This window comes from Clarias gariepinus, unplaced genomic scaffold (genome assembly GCF_024256425.1).
Source record: "Clarias gariepinus isolate MV-2021 ecotype Netherlands unplaced genomic scaffold, CGAR_prim_01v2 scaffold_30, whole genome shotgun sequence".
NCBI lineage: Eukaryota > Metazoa > Chordata > Actinopteri > Siluriformes > Clariidae > Clarias > Clarias gariepinus.
Genome location: NW_026520997.1, coordinates 832,611 through 845,000, shown reverse-complemented (window position 1 = coordinate 845,000; position 12,390 = coordinate 832,611). Strand labels below are relative to the sequence as shown.

At 43.3% G+C, this 12,390-nt stretch overlaps 1 protein-coding gene across 1 annotated transcript in view; it reads right to left on the bottom strand.

Annotated features, from left to right (window-relative positions):
• kcnj21 (potassium inwardly rectifying channel subfamily J member 21) overlaps nucleotides 1-9,058 on the bottom strand; it is a 14,333-nt gene extending 5,275 nt beyond the window's left edge. Inside the window, exons 1-3 of the mRNA XM_053490727.1 lie at nucleotides 8,842-9,058; nucleotides 1,764-1,971; nucleotides 537-1,425 (exon numbers count right to left, since the gene is read on the bottom strand). Coding sequence (XP_053346702.1) covers nucleotides 537-1,425; nucleotides 1,764-1,850 — 976 coding nt within the window. The 5' untranslated portion in view covers nucleotides 1,851-1,971; nucleotides 8,842-9,058. The remainder of the gene's footprint in view (nucleotides 1-536; nucleotides 1,426-1,763; nucleotides 1,972-8,841) is intronic.
• Between the last annotated feature and the right edge of the window lie 3,332 nt (nucleotides 9,059-12,390).

Here is a 12,390-nt window from a genome sequence, read left to right as displayed (position 1 = left end):
ATGTGTGTGTGTCTGTGTGTGTGTGCAGGAGAAATCAGTCGGCCTCACCGGTTTCAGTGAATCAATTCAGGAGCACTTTACAGGATAGAAAATATCTGTCCTGTGAAGCTGTTCTGATGGTGGAGAAACACTAATTTTGGAAAATCCTCAACAAAACAAAGTTTACAGTCCAATACAGTGGAAAACAGCTCTAAGACAAAATGGCGTCCATGATTCCCCTCGCAATTTAAAGGCGCTAAGATGACATTTCACTGGGATTTATTTCCTTGGACGCGATTAAAGTTTTTGGTCACATTAAGGCAGTGTTGGGAAAGCAAACAGATTTATTCAGGTGAGTTGCGTATAAGACTTACTTTGTCCGACTTAAGAACAAATGAACGTGCTCCCGGAACAGAACTTGTTCGTAAGTAGGGGACTATCTGTATGTACTTGATCAGTCTTCTAAATCTAAAAGCATGGGGAAAATGATCTATATAGCTACCACACATACAGTATCGCTGTACAACCTAAGACAGGCATTGTACCGCACGGCTCACCTGTGGCCTCCACCATTCCCTCAAGAATGACCACGATCTCAAACTCTTCCCGCGCCAGCTGCTCCTGTGAGATGTCCCAGAACGGGCTGCTCTCATTAAACTCATGGCAGATGATAAGCGGAGATACGAGGAAGAGCCGATCATCGCCAGTTTCAAACCCCACGTTGATATCGGTCTGATTCAGCGGGATAAACTCTCCTTCCTTTGTCTGCTTGGAGCGGATCAGCTTGGCTCGTATCGATGCTTCCACGATGTGTGAGTTGCGTAAATCTCCTACACGGAACATCAAGCACAGTTTGTTATCACGCATAGAAATGACAGCGTTCTGTGAGAACATGAGCGTCTCTGCACGCTTCTTGGGCTGCGAGATCTTCACGAACATGCAGCCCACCATAAAAGCGTTCACGATGGAGCCGAGGATGGCCTGCACCAGCAGCAGCGCGATGCCCTCGGGACATTTCTCCGTGATGACGCGGTAGCCGTAGCCAATGGTCGTCTCCGTCTCGATGGAGAACAGGAAAGCCGAGACGAAGCCGTTGAGGTTGGCCACGCACGGCGTCCACTCCCCATCATCTGTGTGCTCGAGGTCACCACGGGCGTATGCGATGAGCCACCAAATCAGCCCAAAGAAGATCCAGGTGGTGGTGTAGACCAGAGTGAACACCAGCAGGTTAAAACGCCACTTCAGGTCCACGAGGGTAGTGAAAATGTCCGTTAGGTAGCGGTACGTCTCACGCACGTTCCCGTGATGCACGTTGCACTTTCCGTCTTTTTCCACATAACGTTGTCTACGCTTGCGAGAAATTTCTGTACAGTCCCCGCTCACAGCCACACCCCCTCCTCCTACAGCCACGCCCCCTCCCACGACCATGGTCCGGTCTGTAGGGATCTGCAAAGGTAAAGTAAAGAACAACTGGATGAGAAATGGAAGAGAAGAGAAGCAGCAGGTCATGAAAACCGCTGTGAACTGTTTATTACCCCTAAAACTTCAGCTCGGGTTTAAACGACTTTCTCCTGAACCTGGAGCCAAACAAACTGCCTTAAACTGCCCTTTCTTTAATGAACAGAATGTTTAAATATCATTTATCACAGGGAGATAGAGCTGAGAGGTAGAAGGCGAAATAGAGTAGTAAAGGGTGTGAACCATAACTATTAACAGACTAAAGGGAGCAGAAAGTGAACACAGCTTCATGATGACTGGAAGCTTGTAGGCCACCTGAACCTCACCTTACTGCTGCTGTCGTTCCATTTCTTTGGCAGTTTGATGCCCTGCTTCTCCACATCCTGTCCGAATTGGCTCTTTATGCCGCTCATGACCTGCCAGGCTCAACCCACACTCATGCACACACACACACACACTCATGCACACACACACACACACACACACACACACCCACAGACTGTCCTTTGGTCCAGCAGGGGGCGCTGTCAATGTCTGTAACAAAAGCACAAAGAGTGATTACAGTTCATCACACACTGACAGCGAGGACAGAACAGGAGTGAGTGTGTGGAGGAGCGTTAGAGTTCAAGGACAAGAACAATATAAACACTTTACCCGAGTGATGAAGCGAGAGAACCGACAGGTTACAGTGCAGCAGCAGTGACAGAGCAAGTGTGTGATAGATAGATAGATAGATAGATAGATAGATAGATAGATAGATAGATAGATAGATAGAAGGATAGATAGATAGATAGATAGATAGATAGTAGGTGATGAAACAACAGAAGGAAAAACAAAGGATGTGTGTGGGATAAAAACAGATAGATAAGAATAAACAGTCGCAAAACACACACACACACACACACACACACACAGTATTTTCATTTTGCTGAAACCTTATACACTTGCACACTGCTCTTTTTTTAAAAACACCCACTAAACTCTACACACACATGCATCAGAGGGAGAGACAGACAGAGAGAGAGAGAGAGAGAGAGAGACAAAAATAAAAAGAGAAACAGAGAGAGACACACAGAGGGTGAGAGACAGAAAGAGAGACAGACAGATAGAGATAAGGAGTGTAAGACAGATAGAAAGAGAGACAGACAGAGAGAGTCAGTTAGAAGAAGAGAGAGAGAGAGAGAGAGAGAGAGAAAGACAAGGCTATTGTAATCTGTAATATCAGTTGGGAATGTATCACGGTTATGACGTGAGGAGTTTATCGAGTTACTCCGCCACCGAGAGCATCTGTGTCCTTTCCCTTCCAACGTGACGTCACAGCGCCGGGACATTTTAATGCAGGAGTCGTAAAATGTCACCAACTGGCCTCAAAGCGTCAAGAGACACTCAAATGTCCCAGATGTGTGTGTGTGTGTGTGTGTTTGCTCTTCAGAATCCATCTTTTACTGACATGAAATTGAGAAAAGAGTAAATAAATTTAAATATATTATATAATAAATACAGTTATTTATATATATATATATATATATATATATATATATATATATATACAGAGATGAAGGGAGACAGATGGAGGAGAAGCACTTACGAATCTGTTCCATTACCCATCACATTCCTCCTTGAGAGAGGACAAAGAGAGCCGGAGATACTAACTGATTATGAATGGATCAGAGCTACAAAAAGGAAAAAGAAGAACTGAGATGAGAGAAACAGAGAGAGAGAGGGAGACAGACAGACAGACAGACAGAAAATTAGAGACAAAAGTAGTGAGAATAGATGGAGAGAGAGGAGGGGGGGGGTAACCACTTGAGATGTGTTTACACACACACACACACACACACACACACACGCACACACACACACAATAAACGGTGCATGTTTCATCCTGATCACAAGTTCATTAGCGTTTAGTGGATCTCAATTCTCTCTCTCTCTCCACACCCACACTCTCATCTGCATAATTACCTTTTCACCTGCATTTATATAAGCCTCCTGCTCTCTCTCTCTCTCTCTCTCTCTCTCTCTCACACACACACACACACACACACACACACACTCAAACAAACACAAGAATGCAATACCACACTCATACACACTCACCTAAATAATACTGGCACTTGGTACACAGCCAAGAGAAAAGGTTCTCAGGGTGGCCTCAGAGCATGGCTGAGAGCAGGGCTAAGGGAGGCCTCAGGGTGGGTCTCCGGGGGGCATTAGTGTGGCCTCACTGTAGACTCAGAGCATAGCTGAGGGCAGGGCTCAGGGTGGGCTTATGGTGGGCTCACAGTGGCTTTAGTGTAGGCTCTGTGTTGTGTTGGGGTGGCCTTAGTGCAGGCTGAGAGCATGGCTGGGATAAGTGCTCAGAGCGTGGCTAAGGGCAGGGCTAAGGGCAGGGCTAAGGGCAGGGCTGAGCAATGCCTCAGTACAGGTCTCAGTGTGGCCTCAGTGTAAACTTAAGGAGGAAGGTTTAACCTCAGGGTGGGTTCAGGGTGGGTTCAGGGTGGGCACAGTGTGACCTCAGAGAGGGCTCAGGGGGGCCTCAGGGTGGGAACAGTGTGACCTCAGTGTGGGTTCAGGGTGGCCTTAGGGTAGGTTCAGGGTGGGCTCAGTGTGACCTCAGGGTGGGCTCAGTGTGACCTCAGGGTGGGTTCAGGGTGGCCTCAGGGTAGGTTCAGGGTGGGCACAGTGTGACCTCAGGGTGGGTTCAGGGTGGCCTCAGGCTGGGCACAGTGTGGCTTCAGGGTGGGTTCAGGGTGGCCTTAGGGTGGGCTCAGTGTGACCTCAGGGTGGGCCCAGGGTGGCCTCAGGGTGGGCACAGTGTGACCTCAGTGTGGGTTCAGGGTGGGCTCAGGGTAGGTTCAGGGTGGGCTCAGTGTGACCTCAGGGTGGGCCCAGGGTGTGCCTATGGTGACAGTGCTAATGGTGGACAAACAGACCATGTAACAGCAGCATTATAATCAATAATACAATCACTTTAAAGGACCAGGATGTGATCTGAGACACAGCCACTCTTTCCACAAGACGTTGTTTTTTATGTGACTGTTGGATGCAGAAGTCTCGTTAGTGAGATATGATGTTTATTAGCTGTGATATGTGATGAAATAAAATCAGCTCTCAGAGGATTTACAGGCATACGAGGCAGTTTCTATCAGTCTAATTATTATTCCTTCTGTTTGTGAAGCCTTTTGATAAACGTGCCAGGACACCATCAACCTGACAATGAAAAGCGTTTATTTTAATCAGCAACTCTCTGTTTATCTGCTTTACACAGATGAGTCGCTGTAGCGAACAGGAGAAAGACTGACGTTATTACTCACAGATTAGACAATTAAATCCAAATCCCATTTTAATTCCTGTAAACAGTAAACAATAAGTGCATTCATTTCCTATAAAACCTTGCAGCTGATATGAGGTGACGAGCTGCATCTAAAATACATACTTCTACTGCGATATTACCTTCACCTCCGTTACCTCATTTCTACAATTTAATATGTAGTGTGTGTGTGTGTGTGTGTGTGTGTGTGTGTGCTGCATATCAAGTATCGGGCGATCCTGGCTCTGTGGAGTTGAGGTGTGGACGGAGAAGTGAAGCTCTTCAGGAGGGATATCAGTCCTCGGGTGGATCACGCTGCTTCAGACCAGTCAGGTCAGCGGGACCTCGCCCTTTAACCGCGATAACAGAGTAGATACGAGAGCAAGGGTAAGGGGGTGTGGCTTCTGCGTTCCAAGCTCCTACGTGACTGTCAATAATTCCAGATTCACAGATTGGTTGACTTCTGCTGGTTTTATCAGAAGGAAAACATCTGACTATTTCTTAGTGACCAGTCACACCAGTGTGGTGCGGTGTTACAATGTGAGCTCCTACTCAAAACACCTGAAGGTTGCCAGATCTGTTGATTTGTTTAAAACGTAGACTCGGGGACACACTTTGCACACAGGTACCACTCTGAGCCTGAACGACTGCACTCTTATCCCACAGAATTATTTTAAAAGCTGAAACACAAAAACACTTTATAAAGAGAAGAAGAGTAAGAACAATGTCTCTGAGCAGTTAAGCTGCTAATGGTCTGCCATTAGAGACGGTGTTACCGCCCTCCTGAGATCCGGCACGGTTCTCTAAAGTCCTTCAGAAGTTTCCTTTTCCCCCTGAGAAAAAGAACGCAGTGTCTCGTGAGGAATTCTTGTCTCTGCTCTCTTCACTTGGGCGTTAATTATGGCCCGGGGTGATCCCTCTTTCAGCTTATTATGGGATTTGAGTTGGATCTGTGCTCTTAATTTGCTAAACGGTGACAGAGATTCAGATGAGGCGATGGAGGATGGAGGCTGTGGAGGATGGAGGCTCCTGTGCAGCTGCTGCTGGTGTTCCTAATCAGACAGCTTCGTGAGGAGCCTTACGACTGGCAGTAACAGGAATGTGGTGGATTTAGGACCTGATGGACGATCTATCACTCAGGGTCGAAAATAAACTTTAAAAACAGTTAAAATAAATGGATATATGACGATTGCTCAGTCTGAGTCAAACTGCAGGTGTGTGTGTGTGTGTGTGTGTGGTGTGTGTTACAGCGGCTACAAACAATTGAATTACTGGCAAAACAAGTGTAAACTCCTCTGTCCTGAAGAGCTACAACGTTGACCCCTGACTGCTTCACAGCGCTGATGTTCCATAACTTGCCGTATCATCCGTTACACACGTTTATTAATCTGTGTAGTATTAGTGGAGCGTGCGCTTTCCACGTTCCTGCGAATGAGCTGTTACTATGGCGACCATAACGTATCAGAGCGAGAGCATTAATATAAGCCTGCGCTACTGTCTGGGCTGCTGTTAGAGAGAATTGATCAACACCTTCTGACCAATCAGAGCGCAGGATTCATCACTCAGCAAACTGTTGTGGTGTAAAAGGGAAAGTCTAATATTCTGACGTTTAGAGAGAGTTTGATCAGATGTGGAGTACATTACAGTGAATCTGTGTGTTTTAGGTAGTGAGCAAGCTACAGAAGTTCAGCTCCCAGCTCAGAAACAGACCTTACTGGAATGATGATCTCCTCAGGAGCAGCACTGACATTCAGGTCATTAAGGAACAGGGGTTTACTTCCTGTTTACTTCCTGTTTACTTCCTGTTGTCAGTGTTCAGGGGTTCAGGTTCGCTCACGGCCACAGCGCGAGTAATAAAATCAGGGATGTGGTATTGATTCCTTTCAATTTTATTCATTCTGCGTCAATCAAAATCCCAACAGCAGCCACAACACAGACGGTCTGCAAAACCGACCGCTAGCAGCTCGTTAGCGCCTCACATTATCAACAAACATCTTAAATCCTAAATCTATCAAATTTGTAATGCAGCCAGAGTTTAAATTCTTGCCAGGTTTTGTATTGTGGTGATTTTGTAAAATGCTAAATCCCTGACTAGCTGTTTTGGTAACACTTTGCTAATTAACCAAGAATGTTAGGAAGACGGCTAGCATTGTGACAAAGTTACATCAGCATCTTGTAGGGCTTTTAAAATCAACATCACATGTTTATCACTATAAAATCTGTAAAGCAGATGATCCAGAGTCATAAAACCCAACGGTGTGAAGTAGAGCACGCGACAGGAAGGGTAAACTTCTAAAACATTCCGCCCGCTCAGCGTCAGTGGGATCTCAGTCACGCTAATCTGGATGAATAATGTGCACACGAGCGTGTTTAGCCTCAAGCGGTTTCTCGGCACCGCGACCACAGCGCATCGCATTTCCTGTGTACTAACGTCAATTACAGCAGAATTAATTACGCCGGTGGAGCTCAGAAACAGAAACACTGAAACTTAGAGATTTTTATTTAATATAAACAAATGAGAGCAGATATGTCCAGATAATAATGTAGAAAAATAAAGTGGACTTACTGAAATAATGATGAAACAAGTCTTAGCCAAAGCTGCCAAAATGTTAGTTACAATGTAATAAATATCACAGGGTATTATAATCGTATTAAATGACGTTCAGAGCTGCGTTCGTTTACTCACACTGTGGAAACTATTTCTGGCTTTGTGAAGATATTTTCCTTTATCTAAATTTATTCTAATCACATGAGGAACAATCTAATTTATCTTAACGATGAATAAGTGCATTTCAAATAATATCCCATGTTTCATTTGCTCAGTTCAGTTCACTAATTTGCATTTATAAATTGCTTTTAAAATTTGCATCATATTATGCATTTATTTCACCTGCATGAATGTGCAGCATATAAAGTACAACCTATATATAAATAATCTTACATTTAACTAGATAATTCTTATTTATTAAATATATATATAATAAGTAATTATCATGATGTTCTGTCCTTCTGCAGCCGCTCTGTTCTTCTGCTTCTTATTCTCTTCACACTGCTGCTGAATTCTAGACGCTGATTGATCAACAGTAGTGCTGATTTATATTAATGCGCTTGCTCTAATCATTATGGATTCAGCTCATATATATAATAAACTGATAAATAATACACACATAAAGTACATGAACTTGTTGAAATGAAGAAGTTTTCCTAACGTGAGGAGATGTTTGTGGGAAGGAGTCTCCAGTGTCAGAGGTAGAGCTGAGAAGGTGAGTTTCACACATCTAAAGTACAGAGGAGTTTACGCTCCTCTGACAAACTGAGATTCTTGTCTTATTAACGTGTAGAGAGAAAAAAAAAGGTGCTGGTGAAGGAACAAGTGTTTATACTGCAGCGGCTAATCTCCAGCTTGGGGCTCCGTCACACTGTATCTCCGCAGGGATTATATTTCCATAACTGCTCGACCCCAAGTGTCTTGTGTCTCACATGTTCACGCCCGTGTGGTATAAACTCCTCACCTCGGTCTTTCAGTTATATACATGAACGTGACACACCTGTAGCCTTCTCCATGTCACTCAAGCTCTAACCTGATCTTCACCTTCATGTATCTTTCAGCAGGACGTTGTTAAACTGACCTTTCAAATAATTTAAAGTACACAATTGGGTAATGATCGGTTTTTAAAGGTCACTACATGTACCTTCCTCCATAAGACACCCTGAAGGCGCTGAAAGTGTACACTTGACGGTTTCCCCCTAGTGAAACCCTCACCCTCTTACACAGCAAAGTAAATAAGTCCCCCTTTTGTCCTGAGTGTGTACACACTGTATGAACTGCATATGTAGTACACATATTTTTGTCATTATGCTCGATCCTAACGATTTATACATTTATAAAACTATGTTATGGTTTACACTTTGGCTTATTTATCATAAGCTATATTATAAATATATATATAAATATCTATCAATACAGGGATAAATGCATCAATATTAATAAGACACTCTGATTAATAACAATAGTACAAGAGTAATAACAAACCAAGATAAATAGGATTTATACACTAACATATAGAAGTAAAATATCGAGTGTAACTCACTTGTTCAGGTGCAGTAAAGTGTTTGCTCTTCCTCTGAGGAACTGTCCCAATTCATCTGATAAAACCACCTCTGTGTGTGTGTGTGTGTGTGTCGCTCTGTCTCACTCTCAGTGTCTTTCTCTCAGTACATTGTTCTCTGCGCGACTGGGTGTTTGATTAATGCTCCCTGCATGTAGTCGTGTCCGTGCTCACACTCCCAGCTCCTGATCCCACTCTCCTGCAGCTCTGTGCAGCTCTGAGGGAAAATCAGCAGCAGCATCAGAGGAAGAGGAGAAGGAGGAAGAGGAGGAGGGGAGGCGGATACGTTGCCAGATTGGTTTTAAGCACACCATGACATCAGTCAATTTAACTTCATCACAAATGTGAACATGGTGACTTATTACAGTACGGTAACGTCCTGCTAGCTGCCTGAATGAAAAGCACACGGTAGAGCGGTATGGCGCTGATATGCTGCTGGATGCTGTTTGACTCGATGCTGATGTCGCAGACAAAAACTGCACAAAACGTGACGTGACTTAGTGCCACTTAATCAGGCGGTACAGTGGTGTAGTGGTTAGCACTGTCATCTCGCACCTCCAGGGTCAAGGGTTTGATTCCCGCCTTGAGTCTGTGTGCATGGAGTTTGTATGTTCTCCTCGTGACTGGTTTCCACCTACTGACCAAAGACCTGCAGATGAGACGACTTGGAAATTCCCAAACTTGCCTATAGTGTGTTAATATGTGTGTGTGTGTGTGTGTGTGTGTGTGTGTCCTGGATATGTACTCTGCCTCGGACCCGAGTTCTTCTGGGATAGACTCCAGGCCCTGTTCAGGATAAATGCTGTAGAGACTGGGTGACATTATGTTCAATATAAGTGTAAAAGGGTTATTATTCCTGTGATTGATGGGTTTCCTCCACGCACTCCGGTTTCCTTCCACAGTCCAAAGATATGCAGGTAAGGCTAACTGGCGTTCCCAAATTACCTCTAGTGTGTGAATGGGTGTGTGAGTGTGTGTATGTGTGTGTGTGCCCTGCGATGCATTGGCACCCTAACCAGGGTGTACCCCGCCTCGTGCCCTAAGTCTCCTGGGATGGGCTCCAGCCCCCGCGAGCCTGAATACAGGATAAAGCCGTATAGGAGTGAGTGAGTGAGTGAGTGAGTAAAAGGGTTAGGAAGTGAATTGAATGGAATTATGAAGTGAACAAAATGCACTAAAAGCCTGCAGGTAACAGGTTTATAATATTTGGGTGTTTGTGCTAGAAATTAACAATAATTTACTCACAAACATTTACTTTACTGCAAAAGACTGCAAATTCTTACAAGTAATACAGTAGTTGGGAATTGTTCTAGAGATACTACACAGAGTCACTATTTTACGTATTTTATGAGTTATGAGTTTTTATCGTTGGTACGTACCTTTATTAGTATAATATTGCAATACTTGAATCACAATATATGTCAAAATAATCACAATATGATTTTTTAAAAGAGTGTAATTTAAACAGGACCTGCTACCTCACAGCTGTGTACCTGTTTAAGTGGCTCCACCCCCTTCTGCAGCTGGACGTTTAATCTCTTACACAGCGAAATTAACAAAACAAACAAATAGTATTAGTGCTCGAATGTTGCCAGTTACCATCAATAGCCTCCGTTAGATAAGATAGGCAGCAAACCTCTAAAAAGGCAAGAGTGTGAGTGAGCGCAGCAGGCCAGCGATGAAGCCACGTGCAGCGCGGTGACTGTGCTAGCGTGCTAGTCTTGTTGTGGAATTAGATGCTAGTGGAAGAACTGAGTGGAGAAGTGAAGAGTGAGAAGATTTGGTGGAGGTTCTTTTCAGCGGAGATGAAAGTACAAGCATCTCACAAACATCCTAAAAACTTAAAGTTAAACCAACTTGCGAGTTCAGACCACAAAATGTCAAAATATGTTGATTAGGGACGGAGCAGACACGTTAACCAAACACTGTGCGTCCTGCACGGCAACTTCCACAACAATCACAAAGCTGTGAAACACCAAAGGGGTTCGGAAACACAGCTGCTGAGTCCAGTTAAAAAGACGATAAGCTAATACACACACAGATGTGCGACATCAGCATGAGAACATGCGAGGCTTCCCGATCAGGCTTTGAGGAATGTTCAGTGTTAGAGCTGAGAGCAGACCTGCTGTATGAGACGTAGCGGTGTTTGCGATGTGCTCCAGGTGAAAGCGCTCTGTAGCTCAGGTGCGAGTGCAGTGCGACTGCTCTGGCCGTGTTGATGCGATCAGTTAGAGGAGCTGACTCTCAGACCTCTCAGTGCTGAGGTTCTCCGAACACCTTGACGTTTAACATAAACTACAACACTTTAGACTTTAACACAACAGTGTATTGTATAGATTTCTAAAGTAATTATTTTTGTATTGGAAATCCTTCAAAAGGAAAAATTGGAACTTACTTGACTTATTTGAAAAATACACAAAGTTTGGCTTTAAGATGCTCGAAATTAAATCTTAAATGGCATTCGTATTTTTGATCAACACTTCAACAAACATAAAAAAAATCACCTTTTACAAACACGAACTATGTGTAAAAAACATTTAAAAAATTACGTTTATGCTTCAAAAACTCCAAATTAACACAAAGATCTTGCAGCATCTTAAACACTGAGATCAATATGTTTGGTTTTCATAAAAAAAAAATCTTGTTTTATCTGTTCTTTTTTAATAAATAAATGGACGTTAAAGCTAATAAATGTTTTAAAAGAGTTTATAAAGAGTTTTAAAGGCCACAAGAAATTTTTAGAAAATTAAACTTTTACAACCCTGCAGTAAACACTAAACACATTAAATACAGTGTCTACACATTCTAACACTAACTAACACTAAAACATGACACAATAAAGGATTTAAAAACTCCAAATTAACACAAAATTGTGCAGAATGTTAATAAAATACTTAGAATCGTTTAAAAATTCCAGAAAGATCTATAAAGCATCTATCTATCTATCTATCTATCTATCTATCTATCTATCTGTCTATCTATCTATCTATCTATCTATCTGTCTATCTATCTATCTATCTTTTTTTTTTTTTACTGTTAAAGTTTTTGATCTGTAATTTATTAACCCTAAAACTCTTGAATTTGGAGTCTCCAGTAAAAGAGTAAACTCATTAAAGCTTTTAGTGTTAATATATTTATCAACTCTTGCACAGGTCCTCTGGGATTCATGTATCGATGTGTGTGTGTGTGTGTGTGTGTGTGGATACAGTCGATATGTATGCAGCTCTTCATCTTGTTCTTTATCCCTCAGGATAAATTTACCTTCTTGCTGTATATCGCTCATCAGCAGATGAATTTGTTTTCCTGCTCGAGCTGCCGTGTCTGATTGAACTCACGAGGCGTGCGATGCTCCATGCTGTAATAAGTCACGCTTGTGTGCTTTAATTGAGGAACAACAGCAGAAAAAAGAGAGAGACCAGGGAGAGAGACAGACAGGGAAAGAGAGACACAGGGAGACAGACAAGGAGAGAAAGAGAGACAGGGAGAGAGAGAGAAAGAGAGAGACAGATAGAGACAGGGAGAGAGAGAGAG